This window comes from Bombina bombina, chromosome 4, assembly GCF_027579735.1.
Source record: "Bombina bombina isolate aBomBom1 chromosome 4, aBomBom1.pri, whole genome shotgun sequence".
In the NCBI taxonomy this organism is placed as follows: Eukaryota; Metazoa; Chordata; class Amphibia; order Anura; family Bombinatoridae; genus Bombina; species Bombina bombina.
In genome coordinates, this window is record NC_069502.1 from 881,985,085 (window position 1) to 882,005,982 (window position 20,898).

General features: G+C 37.3%; 1 protein-coding gene across 1 annotated transcript in view; it reads left to right on the forward strand.

The window, feature by feature from the left end:
* LOC128657428 (zinc finger protein 41) overlaps positions 1 to 20,072 on the forward strand; it is a 108,566-nt gene extending 88,494 nt beyond the window's left edge. Inside the window, exons 11-12 of the mRNA XM_053711780.1 lie at positions 6,696 to 6,803; positions 18,388 to 20,072. Coding sequence (XP_053567755.1) covers positions 6,696 to 6,803; positions 18,388 to 19,226 — 947 coding nt within the window. The 3' untranslated portion in view covers positions 19,227 to 20,072. The remainder of the gene's footprint in view (positions 1 to 6,695; positions 6,804 to 18,387) is intronic.
* The last annotated feature ends 826 nt before the right edge of the window (positions 20,073 to 20,898 follow it).

Here is a 20,898-nt window from a genome sequence, read left to right on the forward strand (position 1 = left end):
TTTTCTTGGACATTTTTGGGTTATTTGATTGTAGTTTATGGTCCCTATACCACTGTAAAGTGACACGGAAGTGGTCAGTATATCCAAAGTTTACCGCTCAGACTTTTAAGCAGAATAATAAGCAGACCCCCCCTCCCCCCACATACATCATATGTACTTACAGTACAGGAGAGAAGGGTTCAGGCAGCCGTTGGATCTGTCACATCACAGGATGGCATGCGCTCAATATAAAAACAAGTGGAGGTTTCCTGAATGCATGTAAAGTGGAGGTTTCCTGTGTAGAACGGCCGGCGCCGCTAGAGGGCTGGCTTGTAGGCTGCCGCGCATGCGCTGAAGAGGCGGCTTTCTTGTGTCAAAAAAAAAAAAAAAGCGAGAATAAAAGGTGAAGGCTGGCGGCCGGCGGCGGCTACACGGGCCACATGACGAGGTCTGGCGGGCCGGATTCGGCCCGCGGGCCTTGTGTTTGACACCCGTTTTGCTTTATATGTTGTTTTTTTCTATTACATATTGCAAGATATTTCAAAAACTGTTCCTGTATCAGAAAATACTGAGGGATTCCTGATGACTGATATCAGTCCTACCAAAGCTAAGTTCATTTATTTTAATGTTATGAATGTTTATCTTTAGCTATGGTTTGTAATAAGTTTTTATGGTAAACTTTTACATGCAGAGTCCATTAGTATTTTTGCATTATTTATTGCTATTCTTTTTACATCTTATGTACAAGATATACTTAGGAATTTATAAGAATATTTTTCTGATTCTATTATAAAGGCTTTGTCTGCTATCCCGCCTTCTAATAAAATTTTTAGGTCTTTTTTAAACTTCTCATTTAGTTGATGAAGTTTTAAATGACCAACAACATACTGAATTATCCTTCTCTGATGGTGTTTTTTTCTCATTGAGAATATTCTTCATCAGATATTGACACTAACAAATCTACTTTTTTATTTTTAAATAGAGTACATTTGTTCTTTGTGTAAAATTATTGTGTTGATTATTTTGGATATTGAAGTAACTAGTTCTTTTGATTTTAAGACTAGCTAACATTTAAATTCTGCTTATTAACCTTCTGTGGTTTCTTCAGAGGTTTTTTTCCAGTTCCTTCTTTAAGGTTTTTAAATTGTATCCTTTGCCGGCAGTTAGTTTTAAGTTTTGAGGAAGATCTCCCAAGTTAATGGGGCTATCTCTACTCTTGCTAAACATACTACTATTCCTATAGCAAATAGTATTTATTTTTTTCCTTGGGAAACTTTTATCTTATTTAAGGAAAATTATTTATTTTCAGGTACTTTTCTTAAGACCTGTAATTTATTTGGCCGATGTTGCAACTGCTTCAACTTTCTGGTTGGATACTTTAGTGCAAAGAGTATCGGATTATGATTTGTTTAGCATTGTTAAGTTGATCAGCATGCTAATAATTTCATTTGTGTCATCATTTTTTTTTTATATATTTTCGCAAATGAGGTTTAATCTATGTCTTTAGCTATTTTAGCTAGAATAACTTTGTGATTTCAATCTTGGAACGCTAATTTGATTTCTAAATTCCATATTTCTTTTTTTCCAAGGTAACCAATTATTTGGTTCACAATTGGATTCAATTGTTCAACTGTTACTCTTGGCTTCAAGATTGAGTTGTAAGGCTAAATTTTAAACTTTTATTAGTTTTTGTTCTTACTAATGAACGGAATTCTAAATTCCTCCCCAAGTAACATGTTTATAATTGGAAGTTTTCTTCATTCAATTTAAGCCATTTAAAAAGTCAGCTCCCCAAATTTGCATGTAGGTGCAGTTTTTATTCCAGCTTAGCTGGTAAGGGGCAGGTTAAGATTTTTTTTTAAAATTTGTTTGGTTCAATTTGGTCCAAACTTCTTAGATTTGGATACGGAATAGGATTCAGAGTAAAACCGTCTGTGAGAAGTATTTTTTTTCTCTAACATATTCCAGCTATTCCAGTAAGGCTCACACTTTCCTGAAGTGTGTTTCAGTCCTGTATGTATTGGGTACTTGTGAAGCGCGGCTGGTCACCCGTTTGGGCTCAAGGCGCTGCTCAGACCTGGAGTTTTCTGGGGTATTTATACCAGTTCCTTTTTAGAAACAGGGTTTGGGGGTTTTATTCAAAACTATTCATTATCCCAAAGATTTGTCATATAAGTATACCATCTTTTAGAATAGTGTTTATATGGTCTATTCTGCCTTTTTGGTCAGTGATGGCATTATTGTTTACAATAGATACAATAGATGCATATCTTCATTTTCTGTTTTCATTCAGATTATTTTCATTTTCTGAGATTCTCTTTTTTTGTCAAGCATTACCAATTTGTTGCTTTTCCTTCTGGTCTAGCGACAGCTCTAAGAATCTTTTCAAGGTTCTCGGTGTTTCCTTATTTGGACGGTCTCGTGTTACTGGCTCAGTCTTTTAGTTCTGCGGAATCTCATATGATTCAACTTTTGTTGTTTCTTCAAGACATGGTTAGAGGATCTTTTTTATCAAAAGCTCCTTGATTCCTCAGACAAGGGTCACCTTTTTTTAGGTTTCCAGATAGATTGTGTCAATGTCTTTGACTCTATCAGACAAGTGACAATTTTATTGGGTTCCGTTTGTCGGAACCTTCAGTCTCTATTATTTCCTTCAGTTGCTATATGCATGAAAGTTTTTGGTATTATGGCTGCAGCATTGGATTCAATTCCCTTTGCTCATTTTCATAAGAAACCTTTACAGTTTTTTATACTGAATTAATGGTGCAGGGATTCTAGGATATCACTTTTTATATCTTTGAATCCCAATGTTCAACTATCTTTGATTTGGTGGTTAGATCACCATCATATAGTTCTACGGGTCTCTTCGGTTCATTCAACCTGGACCATGATCACTACAGATGCCTACAGAGTCTTTTAGGTTGGGAGGCTGTCTGGGGATCTCTGTCAGCACAAAGGGTTTGGAAATCTCAGGAGGCGAGATTACCAATCGATATTTTGGAACTCCGTGCATTTTTCAGAGTTCTTCAGTTTTGGCTTCTTTTTGAAGAAAGAGACGTTTATTGTTTTTCAGACAGACAATGTCACAACTGTGGCGTATGTCAATCATCAGGGTGGGACTCTCCGTCATTAGGCTGTGAAAGAAGTATCTCGGATACTTGCTTGGGCTAAATCCAGCTCCTGTCTAATTTCTGCGGTCCATTTCCCAGGTATAGACAATTGGGAAGCGGATTATCTCTGTCAATCAAGCTTTACATCCGGGAGAATGGTCTCTTTACCCAGATGTTTTTTTTTTCAAATTGTTCAGATGTGTGGGCTTCCAGAAATAGATCTGATGGCATCTCATCTGAACAAGGAACTTCCCAGGGGCCTATTCAGGTCCGGGGATCCTCTGGCGGAAGCAGTGTATGCATTGACACTTCCTTGGAGTTATCAATCTGCCTATATTTTTTCGCCTCTGGTTCTTCTTTTTAGAGTGATTTTTAAAATCATCAGGGAGCAATCTTTTGTGTTGCTGGTGGCTCCAGCATGGCCGCACAGGTTTTGGTATATGGTTCTTGTTAGGATGTCCAGTTGCCAATCTTGGTCACTTCCATTAAGGCCAGACCTTATATCTTAACATTCATTTTTTCCATCAGGAACTCAAATTATTAATTTGATGGTATGGAGATTTAACGCTTAGTACTTAGTCATAGAAGTTTCTCTGACTCGGTGATTAATACTATGTTGCAGGCTCTTAATCTGTGTCTAGTGAGATTTATTATCGAGTTTTAAAGATTTACATCTCTTGATGCTCTTTTCATAAATTCTCTTGGCATTCTTTTAGAATTCCTAGGATTTTATAGTTGCTTCAGGATGGTTTAGATAAGGGTTTTTGTCTGCAAGTTCCTTGCAAGGACAAATCTCTGTTTTTTCTGTGCTGTTTTCACAGAAAAATTTGCTAAATTTTCTGTTATTCATTGTTTTGTTCAGTCTGTCATTTAAGCCAATTTCTCCTCCTTGGAGTCTTAATTTGGTTCTGAGGGCTTTACATGCTCTTCCGTTTGAGCATATGCTTTCTTTGGACATTTAAATTACTTTCATGGAAAGTATTGTTCCTTTTAGACATCTCTTCAGCTAGAACAGTTTTTTGAATTATCTGCTCTTTCTTGTGAGTCTCCTTTTTCTGATTTTTCATCAGGATAAGGTGGTTTTGCTGTCTTATTTTCAAATTTTTACCTAAAGTTGTGAATTTTAACAACATTAGTAGAGGAATTATTGTCCCTTCCTTGTGTCCTAATACTAAGAATTCTTTGGAGAGATTCTTGCATTCTTTGGATGTGGTAAGAGTTTTGAAGTTATGTTGAAGCTATTCAGATTTCAGAAAGACTTCTAGTCTATTTTGTTATCTTTTCTGGTTTTAGGAAAGGTCAGAAGGCTTCTGCCATTTCTTTGACATCTTGGTTAAGTTTTTTGATTCATCTTGCTTATGTGGAGTTGGGTAAATCTCCGCCTCAGGGGATTACGGCTCATTCTACTAGGTCAGTTTCTACTTCCTGGACTTTTAAGAATGAAGCTTCTGTTGATCAGATTTTCAAAGCAACGACTTGGTCTTCTTTGCATACTTTTACTAAATTCTACCATTTTGATGTTTTCTCTTCTTCAGAAGCAGTTTTTGGTAGAATAGTACTTCAGGCAGCTGTTTTAGTTTGATTCTTCTGCTTATAACTTCAGTTTTTTTCATTATAAAAATTGAAACTTTTGTTTTGGGTAATGGATTAATTTTTCAGCGGAATTGGCTGTCTTTATTTTATCCCTCCCTCTCTAGTGACTCTTGCGTGGAAGTTCCACATCTTGGGTATCTGCTATCCCATATGTCACTAGCTCATGGACTCTTGCTAATTACATGAAAGAAAACATAATTTATGTAAGAACTTACCTGATAAATTCATTACGTTCATATTAGCAAGAGTCCATGAGGCCCACCCTTTTTGTGGTGGTTATGATTTTTTTGTATAAAGCACAATTCCTTATTTTTGATTCTTTCGCTCCTTTCTTATCACCCCACTTCTTGGCTATTCGTTAAACTGAATTGTGGGTGTGGTGAGGGGTGTATTTATAGGCATTTTAAGGTTTGGGAAACTTTGCCCCTCCTGGTAGGAATGTATATCCCATACGTCACTAGCTCATGGACTCTTGCTAATATGAAAGAAATGAATTTATCAGGTAAGTTCTTACATAAATTATGTTTTTATAAATATTAGTACTATGACACATTATAACTTTAATGTGTCATTGTTTTGTATTGAATAAATATGATTTTCACATTGAAAATTACATTTGAATGAGGGTAAATCTGTAATAATAAAACTCATCTTCATGATAAACAACTTATTTCCTTTGAATTATTTTTCTATATGTATTGAGATTATATATAGCATCCCTGGGCAAAGGTTTCATTTTGAATAGGTAGATATTTTATTTATTTTTATAATATTTTACCAGGAAAGATACATTGAGATTTCTATAGTTTTCAAGTATGTCCTGGGTACACAAAACATTGCATTGATACAATGGGTACAATAAAATAAAAAACAATAATAATACATATGCCCAAAAATTTAACATAGAACAGGTAGGAAATATATAATCAACAATGACAGGTGCATTTTGTTTTGAGATATGTAGAGAGGGATCTCTTAAAGGATATTAGGCATGGGGAAGGTTTGAAAGTGTGCGGGAGGTCGCTCCATAATTGTGGTGCTTGCATATATTTTTATATGTACATACATATTGATATTTCTATGACAACATGGGTGCAAATATTCCTATACATAGGACCAATAAATGTAGCATATATAATGTTATTTGTACACTGAAACATATTTTCTTGTACATTGAAACATTATTTCTTTTGGATTTGCAATTTCAATGAGAAACAGGCCTCAAAAAGCTCTTTTTCCTCCTTTACACCTAGTTGATTTGGGTGTAATATTTCTCAATGTATCGACAGCCTCCGACAGTGTATTAACGGTTAGCGCTTTCATTGGAAACCAGGTATAATTTATCGATTAACGGCTTCTACTACTTTCTATGGGACGCGAAGATCTTTTCGGCAGCCGAAGTCCGGCTGCCGATATTGAGGTATAACACGCCATTGGAAACAATCGATAAACGATATTGCTTTCGACAGCATATTTAACGGTTTGCGAGTGCACACAAACTGAATAACGACTCAATGGAAGCAAGGCCTGTGTCTCCAGATACTCTCCCTTCCTTTCCCTTTGCTCTGCTCATGACCTTCTTCTGTCCTCCTCTCTTATTACCTCCTCACATTCCCGTCTACAAGACTTCTCCATACTGGCCCCTATTTTGTGGAACTCTTTGCCTCGCTACACAAGACTCTTCCCTAGTTTTTCAAACTTTCACGTGCTCCTTAAAGATTCTACTGTTCAGGGATGCATATAACATACACTAACATTTTCCTATCTTAGTTCCTCTCCTCCTTTAGTTATCCCCATTTAACCCCCTTATCATGTAAGCCTACGAGCCTAGCTGCTTTGTAGATCGCCTTCATCAGTACTGATTTACAGCAGTGAAACTCCTGGCAGGGCCCTCTATCCCTTTGTATTGCACAATTGTTACCTTGCATATTAGACCCATGTTTTTTTTTTGTGGAATCTGTTGGCGCTCTACAAATAACTGATAATAATAATATATTTATATGATCTAAACAGGTGATGTTAAGACAGAAATGACACTTAATGCTGAACAAACAAATGATCTGTATGTAAAAAGTCCACGGGAATCTGTGCAGCAGGAAATCAGTGATAATATTAGTACAGGTGAGTGCACGTGTGAGCTGTCTGAGGGATACAGATCATCTGCCCCACTAGGCACAGGGAGGTTTTTATTTAGGGAAAGTCTCTTTTTGAGACCATTTACCCTTCTTAAAAACCTTAAATGTTAACTCATTTGTTATATGTAGGTGATTGTGATATCATTTACATAAGACTGAAAGCCAACTTCAAATGGAATGAGTGCAATAGAGCAAAGATGGCTTCAGCATAAGGGTATGACATGGCCCAGCTGTAAAAGGCCAAACTTGCTAACTTCCAGTGTAATATTCAGATTACTTCAACCTTTTTATTAAAGACAAAATAACTTTTGTCTTTAACTAGCTTTAGTCATCACTGTTACATTCTTCCTTATTCTTCCTTAATAGCAATACATGTTAACATAATTCATTCTTTCTTTATAAATTCTGATTTTGAAATGATGTCCCATTTTAGAAGCCTTCTTTATGGAGTTTGTAATGTATGTGCCTCTATAAATAGTGTCTCCATATGTGTACACAGTATACAGTAAGGTGAGGCCTGATTTATAATCTATAAAGTGACAGAAACTTCACTTTCTTTCTATGGTGCTGATAGTCTACGAAAAACTTACTTGTGGGAATTATATCACCCGGCCACCAGGAGAAGGCAAAGACATCCCACACCAAATGCTTAAATATCCCTCTTTCTTCCCTGGCTCTCCAAGTATTTTCTTTGCCTAGTCTAGGAGGCAGGCGAAGATAGAGGTGTTCAGCATCTACTTCAAGTTTACAAGGATATTAATCCAATAATTTTCTCTCAATGGATAGTTCCTGGAAGAGAGGTACATAGGAGAATACTGGCTATGCAATGTAAATCTTCTCTTTGGAGTTGTGGTCACAAGCCTGCCATGGGTGTCACTGGGAAGTTCCTTTATGTCTATGAAGATGTACTCCCTCAGTATATCCTTTACTGTCAGTTACAGTACAGGATGGCTTTTCTACTGTATTCTCAGGAATATCAGCTGGGTAAGTACCTGCATGGATTACACAACCCACAGGCTATTACTGGAATAAGCCAGGTGTAACATTCCCCAACCTTGGTAAGCAAACTATGTTAATATACCTTTAAATCTTACAAGCATTCTCTGGTTCAGCCTATAAATAGGCTTCTCTTACTCCCTTCCTTGCTTGTTATTGATTCTGGTTGGATCTGTTTCCACTTCCGGATTTCAAGCCCAGATGACTACGGATCTCACCTGCAATACTTTTCTAGCAACAAGGAAACTAATTCTACTTGTTAGGATCTTTTTGTTCTACTCCGCTTTCTCCAGGAGTGAGGTAATTTAATCCGAGTTTGCCTTCCTCACTTGCAGCGTGTCCCATCTCGGCTGTGTGACGTCACCGCCGCCTGCATTGCTCTGTCTTCCTGTCAGCTCTGTAGCAGTCTCTACGTTCCGGTAAGCAAACAAGCTAAACAGTTTTACTGGCTCTTCATCTATTCTAAAGGCAGTAATTATTACATGAGTATATATCTTGAAGTAACCATTACAACCTACATTCAAATAATACCGTTCCAGTTTCATTTATATGCAGTACTGTGTTTTTTCCTTTCATTTTACTTTTTGATATCATTTATCCAGAGGTCTCAAGGTAGTTATTAAAGGGACACTGTACCCAAAAATTTTATTTCGTGATTCAGATTGAGCATGATATTTTAAGCAAATTTCGAATTTACTCCTATTATCAAATTTTCTTCATTCTCTTGGTATCTTTATTTGAAATGCAAGAATGTAAGTTTAGATGCCGGCCCATTTTTGGTGAACAACCTGGGTTGTCCTTGCTGATTGGTGGATAAATTCATCTACCAATAAAAAAGTGCTGTCCAGTGTACTGAAACCAAAAAAAAGCTTAGATGCCTTCTTTTTCAAATAATGATAGCAAGAGAATGAAGAAAAATTGATAATAGGAGTAAATTAGAAAGTTGCTTAAAATTGCATGCTCTTTATGAATTACAAAAGAAAAAATGTGGGTTCAGTGTCTCTTTAAGAACTAGGTTCCCCCTAGTCATAGTTGTGATAACTACCTGAGACTATTGAAGAGATTAATTTCTTCATTTCATGCTACTCTGTAAAATCAGTAGTATTTACATAATACCTTTTATTGCTCCACTACCATTTTTTCCTACAGCAAGCAACACAATTATATATACATTGAATTCTTATGTTTCTTTCTATTCATGAATCATTCAGGAACTGCAGCTGTGATTCATCACTTGAAAGACTAACTGAATAATCTTACTGACATTTATAACAAAATAACAAGCCTAATTAAAAATATGAATCCAGCAGACCTGCCTGCCAATGTTGTCAATTTAACACAAAAAGTGGATCTCCTTTCTCAAAATGTTAGAGATCTCCAACTTGATAATGAACAGCTGAAAGGTTATATTAACGAATCCCTTAAAGCCTCTGCTGCTCATTCACCTGAACCTGTTATAGGTATGCCAGAGAAATTCAATGGTAACAGGGAATTATATAGGGATTTTAAAAACGTTTGTATATTGCTATTCACACTTAAACCCAAGACATACCCATCTGATAGAGTCCTTCTGCTAACTGTAATATCCTTCCTACAAGGAGAGCCCCGTACTTGGACCAATTCATTTTTTGAAAGAAGTGACCCTATACTGGGTTCACTTGATTAATTCTTTACTGAGATGTATTACCCTAACACACAAAACACAGCTGAATCTTATATCAGGTCTTTGAAACAATCAAAGAGACCTGTAGAAGAATATATTATAGACTTTAGAAGATATGCTAAGGACACACTGTGGAATGATAGTTCACTACAAAATCAATTTAGGCTGGGTCTCTCTGACTATATCAAGGATGAATTGTCCTGAAATGACCTACCTAACACCCTTGAAAAACTGATGTCTCTAGTGGTTTCTATAGAAGATATAGGGAGAGACAACAAGAAAAATCAGTGTCAGATACCCCCACTAAAAGACCTCTTCTCCAATATCGACCACCCCAACCTCTGAAACCTGCAGACGAACCTATGGACATTAACTTCATCAGAGGCCCTTTGACTCAAGAGGAAAAGCTCAGGAAAAGAGCACTAAACCTGTGTTTATACTGCGCTGGAAGTTATCATACCGTGAAGGACTGCCCTAACTTATTAAAACAAAAAAAGGGTAAGTCCCATTTCACTCAGAATTGTCTTAATGTTTCACATTTAAAATCCTGATACTGTATCCTCTCTCTCTCTCTCTCTCTCTCTCCAGTGGGGTACACACGAAGTGAAGATTGATGCAGTAATTGACTACTGAGCCTGTGCAAATTATATTGACGACTCCTTCATAAAACTAAATAAAATACCTTTAATTGAAAAGGCTGTCCCTATTGTCATTAGAGTGATAGATGGTAACCAAATAGGTTCTGGGCCTATCCTATATGACACTGTACCTCTTCTAGTTTCCACACATTCTGCACATGTTGAAACCCTTAGTTTCAATGTCATTTCTTCACCCATATTCACTGTGGGTTTGGGGTTAGATTGGTTAAGGAAACACCAGCCTACTATAAACTGGTTAGAAAATAATCTAACTTTCACCTCTGACTTTTGTAAATCAACTTGTTTGACAAACTCATATATGTTACACACTGATGTAGTTTGTTTACCAATTGATTATAGTTCCTTCTCTGATGTTTTTGATGCTAAAGTGGCAACATCTTTTACTCCTCATAGGGTCTATGACTGCCCCATTGATCTTCTTCCCGGGGCTACCCATTCCCTGTGGACACATTTACCCTTTATCCCAACCAGAGCTTGAACATCTCAAAACGTACATAGACGACAACCTACAAAAGGGCTTTATACGGCCATAGACTTCCCCCGCTGGTGCTGGCATATTCTTTAAGAATAAAGATGTCTCCCTAAGGCCCATAATTGATTACAGACAATTGAATCAGCGTTCAATAAAAAATCATTATCCATTGCCTTTAATCCCAGAAATGATAGAACGCCTACAAGGTGCGACTATATTTACTAACTTGGACTTGCGTGGGGCTTACAACCTTGACAGAATGTGAGAGGGAGACGAATGGCTGACGGCGTTCTGCACCAGATATGGTCTATATGAATACACAGTCATGAAATTCGGTCTCTGTAACGCCCCCGCCACTTTCCAACATTTTGTCAATGACATTTTCAGAGACCTGCTAGACATATTTTTAGTCATCTATTTAGACGACATTCTTATTTATTCTGCCAATCATCTAGAGCATGTTACACATGTAAAGACCGTTTTTATCACGACTTAGGCAACATAAACTTTATGCCAAGTGTACTTTCAATACCGACCATATCACTTTTCTCGGTTACCAAATTTCCCCTAATGGAATAGAGATGGAGTCTAGCAAAATAAATACAATCTCACAGTGGAAACCCCCAAAAAACAAGAGGGAAGTACAGTGTTATATGGGTTTCTCCAATTTCTATTGGAAGTTTTAAAAAAACTTTGCCTCAATAACAAAACCCATCACAGATTTTAATAAAAAAGGAAAACATTCCATTCAAGTGGTCATATACCGCTAATATAGCTTTTGAGAAACTCAAATGTTTATTTACTACAGCTATTATTCTTCATTTTCCTGACTCAACTAAACAGTATATACTTGAGGTTGATGCTTCGCAATATGCTTTTGGAGCTATATTGTCCCAAAGAGACTTCTTATCACAGCCCATCCACCCTGTTGCTTACTATGCCAGGGTACTTATTCCTGCAGAATCCAATTACCCCATTGGAGAGAAGGAGCTATTAGCCATTAAATCCGCGTTGGAGAATTGACGTCACTTATTAGAGGGAACTCATTTACTAAAATTGATCTATGCAGATCACAGAAATCTACAATTCCTTAAACAGACCAAGACTTTGTCTTCCAGACAAGTTCGTTAGAATTTGTTTTTTAATAGGTTCAACTATTTAATCACATTCAGACCAGGTTCTAAGAATGGGAAAGCGGATGCTTTATCCCGCAAGGAGGAAAGACCTGATATCCAACCATCCAAAGGTTCACTTATACCAGCTGAACACATTGTTGCAAAAACTTACAATGATCCTCCATATCTACAAGCTTGCCAACGATATGATACTACTTTGCCTATTCAGGATCTTATCAAAATAGATGGATTGTTTTATCACAAAACTAACTTATACATTCCTCCTATTCTTCACAATTGAGTATTACAGTCCGTAAATGATAGCTTTCTCGCTAGACACCCAGGTCAACAGAAGACCTACCAGCTATTAAATAGGACTTTGTGGTGGCCCATCATGTCATCTGACTCAAAAAAATTATGTACGTACTTGTTTAACGTGTTCTACTACAAAAACTGACAGACAACTTCCATATGGAGTACTCCTCTCACTACCAGTCCCTAAAAGACCATGGAGTGAGATCAGCATGGACTTTATCGTTGAGTTACCTAAATCCGATGGTAACAACACCATTTTCATTGTTGTAGACCTATTGACCAAGATGGCACACTTCCTTCCTCATTCAACCTTACCATTAGCATCTCAGACTGCCAGATTATTCCTTAACAACAAAGTGAAGTTACATGGCCTTCCTACTTCTATCACCAGCGATCATGGGTCCAAATTCACTTCCAAATTTTGGAAGGAATTGTGTCAGATTCTCCAAATCCAACAACGCTGCTCCACTGCATACCATCCCCAAACAAATGGACAATGTGAACGCACTAATCAGTGCCTTGAGAAATATTTACGTTGTTACAGTAATGCCGATCAAAACGATTGGAGCACTCTTTTACCCACAGCTGAATTCACTTACAACAATACAGTAAACTCATCCACAAATCAGACTCCTTTCTTCTCTAACTATGCTTTCCACCCCTCATATCACTTCCTACCGGATCGGGATACCACTTAACCGTCTCTCAATTACCTCACTAATGCCATCTCCTTGAATATGCAATTGCTTCAAGACAACATCGTCTGCTCAGGATAGACAAAAAGTATTCTATGAACGTAGATATCGTGTCCCACCTTCATATGTTATTGGTGACTTGGTGTGGTTGTCAACCAAGAACCTCAAACTGTCTACACCAACTAGGAAGCTCAGTGCACGTTTTATTGGCTTTTTTCCAGTTTCCCGAATCATAAACTCCAACGCAGTTACCCTTGAACTGCCTGCTTCTTATATAATTCATCCTACATTTCATACATCCATCATCAAACCTTACTTACCTGTACGCTCTCGGACCTCCGGTCCTCATCTTGCTACCCCTCTACCTACTCCTGACCTTGATTATGAGGTTGATTCAATTCTGGACTCCAGAGTCCTCAAGGGACAACTGCAATACTTGGTTCATTGGACTGGTTATGGTAAAGAGGAGGATTCATGAAAAACCCTCCGTCAACCTATCCGCACCTCGTTTGGTCTCGCTTTTCCATCGCCGGTTTCCCGACCGTCCTAGACCCTGAACCTCGCAGTGGTTCCATTTTTGGGGGGTGTCCTGTAACGTTCCCCAACCTTGGTAAGCAAACTATGTTAATATACCTTTAAATCTTACAAGCAGTCTCTGTTTCAGCCTATAAATAGGCTTCTATTACTCCCTTCCTTGCTTGTTATTGATTCTGGTTGGATCTGTTTCCACTTCTGGATTTCAAGCCCAGATGACTACGGATCTCACCTGCAATACTTGTCTAGCAACAAGGAAACTAATTCTACTTGTTAGGATCTTTTTGTTTTACTCAGCTTTCTCCAGGAGTGAGGTAATTTAATCTAAGTTTGACTTCCTCACTTGCAGCGTGTCCCATCTCGACTGTGTGACGTCACTGTCGCCTGCATTACTCTGTCTTCCTGTCAGCTCTGTAGCAGTCTCCACGCTCCGCTAAGCAAACAAGCTAAACAGTTTTACTGGCTCTTCATCTATTCTAAAGGCAGTAATTATTACATGAGTATATATCTTGAAGTAACCATTACAACCTACATTCAAATAATACCGTTCCAGTTTCATTTATATGCAGTACTGTGCTTTTTCCTTTCATTTTACTTTTTGATATCATTTATCCAGAGGTCTCAAGGTAGTTATTAAGAACTAGGTTCCTAGTCATAGTTGTGATAACTACCTGAGACTATTGGAGAGATTCATTTCTTCATTTCAAGCTACTCTGTAAAATCAGTAGTATTTACATAGTACCTTTTATTGCTCCACTACCATTTTTTCCTACAGCAAGCAACACAATTATATATACATTGAATTCTTATGTTTCTTTCTATTCATGAATCATGCAGGAACTGCTGCTGTGATTTATCACTTGAAAGACTAACTGAATAATCTTACTGACATTTATAACACCAGGTTACAGCAGTTTGGCAAACATATCAGCTTCCAAGGTAAAGGGACAGTCAACACCAAATTGGTTATTGTTTAAAAAGATAGATAATGACTTTACTACCTATTACCCAGCTTTGCACAACCAACATTGTTAGATTAATATACTTTATAATATTTAAACCTCTAAATGTTTGCCTGTTTCTAAGCCACTACATACAGCCTCTGTGTGTGTGTGTGTATGTATATGTGTGTGTGTGTGTGTATATATATATATATATATATATATATATACATACACACATGTCTGTGTATATTTATGTGTGTGTATATATATATATATATATATATATATATATATATACAGTATCTCACAAAAGTGAGTACACCCCTCACATTTTTGTAAATATTTTATTATATCTTTTCATGTGACAACACTGAATAAATTACACTTTGCTATATTGTAAAGTAGGGAGTGTACAGCCTGTATAACAGGTTAAATTTGCTGTCCCCTCAAAATAACTCAACACACAGCCATTAATGTCTAAACCATTGGAAACAGAAGTGAGTACACCCCTAAGTGAAAATGTCCAAATTGGGCCCAAAGTGTCAATATTTTGTGTGGCCACCATTATTTTCCAGTACTGCCTTAACCCTCTTTGGCATGGAGTTCACCAGAGCTTCACAGGTTGCCACTGGAATCCTCTTCCACTCCTCCATGATGACATCACCAAGCTGGTGGATTTTAAAGACTTTACGCTCCCCCATCTTCCGTTTGAGGATGCCCCACAGATGCTCAATAGGGTTTAGGTCTGGAGACATGCTTGGCCAGTCCATCACCTTTACCCTCATCTAATTTAGCAAGGCAGTGGTCATCTTGGAGGTGTGTTTGGGGTCGTTATCATGTTGGAATACTGCCCTGCAGCCCAGTCTCCGAAGGGAGGGGATCATGCTCTGCTTCAATATGTTACAGTACATGTTGGCATTCATGGTTCCCTCAATGAACTGTAGCTCCCCAGTGCCGGCAGCACTCATGCAGGCCCAGACCATGACACTCCCACCACCATGCTTGACTGTAGGCAAGACACACTTGTCTTTGTACTCCTCACCTAGTTGCTGCCACACACGATTGACACCATATGAACCATATAAGTTTATCTTGGTCTCATCGGACCACAGGACATGGTTCCAGTAATCCATGCCCTTAGTCTGCTTGTCTTCAGCAAACTGTTTGCAGGTTTCTTGTGCATCATCTTTAGAAGAGGCTTCCTTCAGGGACGACAACCATGCAGACCAATTTGATGCAGTGTGTGGCGTATGGTCTGAGCACTGACAGACTGACCCCCGACCCCCTTCAACATCTGCAGCAATGCTGGCAGCACTCATACGTCTATTTCCCAAAGACAACCTCTAGATATGCTGAGCAAGTGCACTTAACTTCTTTTGTCGACCATGGCGAGGCCTGTTCTGAGTGGAACCTGTTCTGTGAAACCACTGTATGGTCTTGCCCACCGTGCTGCAGCTCAGTTTCAGGGTCTTGGCAATCTTCTTATAGTCTCGGCATCTTTATTTAGTGCAACAATTCTTTTTTTCAAATCCCCAGAGAGTTCTTTGCCATGAGGTGCCATGTTGAGCTTCCAGTGACCAGTATGAGAGAGTGTGAGAGCGATAACACCAAAATTAACACACCTGGTCCCCATTCACACTTGAGACCTTGCAACACTAAAGAGTCACATGACACCAGGGAGGGAAAATGGCTAATTTGGCCCAATTTGGACATTTCCACTTAGGGGTGTACTCACTTTTGTTGCCAACGGTTTAGACATTAATGGCTGTGTGTTGAGTTATTTTGAGGGGACAGAAAATTTACACTGTTATACAGGCTGTACACTCACTACTTTACATTGTAGCAAAGTGTCATTTCTTCAGTGTTGTCACATGAAAAGATATAATAAAATATTTACAAAAATGTGAGGGGTGTACTCACTTTTGTGAGATACTGTGTGTGTGTGTGTGTGTGTGTGTGTATATATATATATATATATATATATATATATATATGTAAAAAGTAAAAAAAAAAAAATGAACAGCAGCCAATCTGCATCAGCAGTGCTGAGGTCATGAACTCTTTTACTGTGATCTCATGAGATTTCATTTAACTCTCATGGGATTTCATTGTAAACTTCCTTACACTGAATATGGAAATAAGTTGAGAGTGCACGAGGCTCAATCCTTCGGCTGTCCCGGGACAGACATACTGATTTGTTGCTTAGAAGTCCTTTACAATGGGATGTGGCTACTGAGAAACTTTTGAGGTAAAATATCTTTCTTTTTTACATAGAGATGTTCAGATGATATTTTCTAGTCAGCTTTTTACAGCTATACTGCATCACTTTCAAGTGTTTAAACATTTGGGTATTATGGCCCTTTAAACGCATCAGGCCCTTGTAATGAACTCTGGAGTACGTTGCTACATACTGCCCTTCTATCTGTGTTCACTCATTCATTTAAACTCTTTTATTTATTTTTTAACTGTGATAAAAAACAGAAGCAATCCTGTAATTGCACTACTGAAGGGCTATATTAACCCCAGCATCAGCATTGTCTAGAAAATGGGCTCTGGCACCTGAGAAAATGCCTTTGTCTGGCTCCCTGGACAGCCACACATCTCCCCTTTGTTTTGCTTGCAGTTGTGGCATAGACACTTTTTCCTTGTAGAGTAGACAATTCTCTTTCAAATGAGGGGCCTTCGAAGTCTGTGGCTAGTTAAGTAACTGAGATTGAGGGGTTTGCACACCCTTCCCCTATCCAACTCCCTTTATTGCCTGTCCTTCCTGGTCCTGCCTCCTCTGTGATGTCACTATGCACATTTGTGGTGACATCACCGGCAGTCCCATGTAGCATTCTACTTTTAAGTAAATTCTATTATTATTTATTGTTAATAATACTAATAATAATAATAATGCCTTGTAGGTTTTAAATTAAGGGCATGATGACTAAGATTCGCCAGCTTGGAAAGAAATTGTAGTGCAGACTTTACAGGGGCTGAACTTACTGAATGCTATAAGAAAACATGTAGAACTCTTCAGTACTGCAAGATGTCTCTCCTTCACATACATAAATGTGAGAGAAGTCTAGTATACTGCATAACGTTAGTTTTGTTACACTTAAACTTTGTGCTTTATATTTTATATCACTTTACACTTCAGATTGGGTCCTTTCAGTACTATTACATTTAAGCTGTGCAATTTCTGTATTTGTATTTAATGCATTTATATCTAGATTTAGTTTTGATTTGGCATATTCTGATTGTTTTGAAAGTTTCTGTTTACTTTAACAAATTTGGATCATACTTTGTATATTTATGTCTAGATTTTACAAATTACATTGCACTTGTATTTGCCCTATTTTATATTAAAACTAAGAGCTTCAGAAAGTAGGAGGGATAGGGGAGTTCCCTGGGCTGAACAGGGGAGTTCCAAGGGTACATCTGAAGCTCTCTCACAGTTTTGTGTAATTCTGGAAGCATTTTAAACAAGTTGATCTCACTGAATTATCTTGCCATCTGTATGCAGGTGAAGTTTGCTCAAAATTCACAATACACATTTTAAGTGACAGAAAAATAATATTTACTAAAATATAAGCAAAGGCAAGTTCAACTGTAGTAAAACCTTTTCAGTTTATTTGGTAATTGATGCAACCTGAGTCTTTATATCAGCCCTAGGGGTTCTCCTGTTAACGGCTCTCTCCACTGTGAAATACTGTATTCCAGAGAGCCTCGTTACTTTCTATGGAAGGTACCTATGATCTCTCTGGGACTTTGAAGTTATGCCTTTTTTCTTTAATAATTCAGTAAGTTCATCCTCTGTAGAGTCTTCACTATAAATTCTCTCCAAACAAGAGAATCTTTGCTTATCGTGCCCATAGAAAGTGTTGAAGCTCTCTGGGAAACTAAAGCTGTCAGGTTTTCAGTACTTTGTAAAAGATACACATTAATATTCACAGTATGAGCCTATTTTGTTAAAGTTACACAGAAATGGTGAAAGAGTACTTAAAAAATATAATCTAATGTCTGGTAAACTGTCCCTAAGCCTTAGCATTCAGGCTGTGGAAAGGTGTAGGAGTCATAGCAGGTCCCCTCCATTTGTAGCGGATACTAATTTAGAACAGTTAAAATTCTCTTAAGATAAAATAATGATGTCATTATTAAATAACATTACTTCCACTGTATTTCTTATCAACAGGTGAATTTACAAACTGCAATAATCCTGGTCATGGTAAAAGTGCTGATACTTATTTGAATTTTCTTCAAAATCAAAGAAACCATGTGGGAAATGTATGTTCGGAATGTGGAAAATGTTTTACCTTGAAATCAGCTTTTAGTAATCATATGAAAATTCATACAGAAAAGAAATTATTTTCATGTTCTGACTGTGGAAAATATTTTACTCAGAAGTCATCTCTTATTACGCATCAGAAAATTCATACAGGAGAAATATCAATTACGTGTTCTGACTGTGGGAAATGTTTTAAGCGGAAATCATATCTCATTACACATAAGAAAATTCATACAGGAGAGAAAGCATTTTCATGTTCTGACTGTGGGAAATGTTTTACTCTGAAAGCAACTCTTACTGATCATCAGAAAATTCATACAGGAGAGAGAGCATTTTCATGTTCTGACTGTGGGAAATGTTTTATTCAGAAATCATCTCTTATTACGCATCAGAAAATTCATACAGGAAAGAAAGAATTTTCATGTTCTGACTGTGGGAAATGTTTTATTTTAAAATCATATCTTATTAGACATCAGAAAAATCATACAGGGGAGAAACCATTCTCATGTTCTGACTGTGGGAAATGTTTTACTAAGAAATCATCTCTTATTACGCATCAGAAAATTCATACAGGAAAGAAAGAATTTTCATGTTCTGACTGTGGGAAATGTTTTATTTTAAAATCATATCTTATTAGCCATCAGAAAAATCATACAGGGGAGAAACGATTCTCATGTTCTGACTGTGGGAAATGTTTTACTCTGAAATCAAATCTTATTAGGCATCAGAAAATTCATACAGGTTAGAAAGCATTTACATGCTCTAAATGTGGGAAATCTTTTACCCAGAAAAGACATCTTGTTACTCATTAGAAAATGTATATTAAAGGAAGTCCATTAAATCAGAGCTTATGATGGCGACAGATAGTCGTCATCCTCACAATGTCTAGAGTGCTTATGATGACTACATGTTGTCCTCTGGGGGACCCATTTGTTGAGCTGTTTGAGGTCCCTTCTGCATCTCAAGTGGATTTTAGGTGGCCCTAAGGGAGTAGGTTTCCCTATATAGGTTTATATAGCCAAGTCATCTCATGGCATAAAAATGTGTTAATTTGAGTAGAGGTTGATGAAAGGGAGGCCTTATGTGCAGATCAAAGTTATATAAAAATGCCCAAAAACCCTTATTTATTTGTTTATAAACCCTTCTTTGAAATGTAGATACTGTTGAGTATATTTTTGGCAACTGATCAGAGTTTACAGTGTTTCCCATTCTGGAATTTAAATTGACCAGGTGTAGGGGTGTACAGGGAGAAGACACCATGTTAACATCAAAAGTGTAAGAGGCTTCCAAAAGGCCTTGTCTAGATTACGATAGCCCCCCCAAGCTGTATAAAATGCATTGTGCTGAATTATAACAAAAATACATTTATTTTTTACTTTTGATTTTCAACACTGAATTATTCTCCATTTCTGCTTCGTTTTGAAAGGTTATCTCATACAGTTATAGATCCACAAAAGATTTGACTATAAAGTTGAGGGAAAAGCTCACACGTTATTGTTTATCAAAATTGTAATAACAATTCTTTTTTTCACACCTTTTGTTGTAGATTTCTCATGTCATAATATATAAATAAAATAATGGTATAGTTTGAATCTGCTGGGTCTGCTGAAAAACATAACAATGTTTTTAGTTTGTGTGGGTTTCTTACTGAAAAGTGACTTCCAGCAGTGCTTAAGCATTTTGGTGTGAAATGGTTCAGCAGCTAAGGGGTGAATGGTAAATTAAACACTTTGAGATTGTAATAAAAAATATTAAATTGGACTTCCGGTGGGCGGGTCAAGGAGCCTCAAAGGATCGCTCTGTAAAACCTATACTTACTATAACAATTAAATGACACTTTAAGGCTTTATTTCCTAGTGTCATTGAAACACAATATACCTGGGCAAGTAATCTTTGCACATAGGGTGCTAGGATTGCCAGAATCGCCTGAGATTAACAAGTCTCCACCACCAGAGTCCTTCAGACTGTGGAAACCTTTGTTGCACGCGGTGCGTACTTAAAGGGACACTGAACCCAAATTTTCTTTCGTGATTCAGATGGAGCATGCAATTTTAAGCAACTTTCTAATTTACTCCTATTAATTTTTCTCTTGCTATCTTTATTTGAGAAATAAGGCATCTAAGCTTCTTTTTTTTGGTTCAGTATCTGGACAGCACTTTTATATTGGTGGATTAATTTATCCACCAATCAGCTAGAACAATCCATGTTGTTCACCAAAAATGGGCCGGCATCTAAACTTACATTCTTGCATTTCAAATAAAGATACCAAGAAATTGAAAAAAAAATTGATAATAGGAGTAAATTAGAAAGTTGCTTAAAATGTCATGCTCTATCTGAATCACAAAATAAAAAATTGTGTTCAGTGTGCCTTTAAATTCAGTATCATCTGGGACTATCTAAGATTGCTGGTTCGTTACA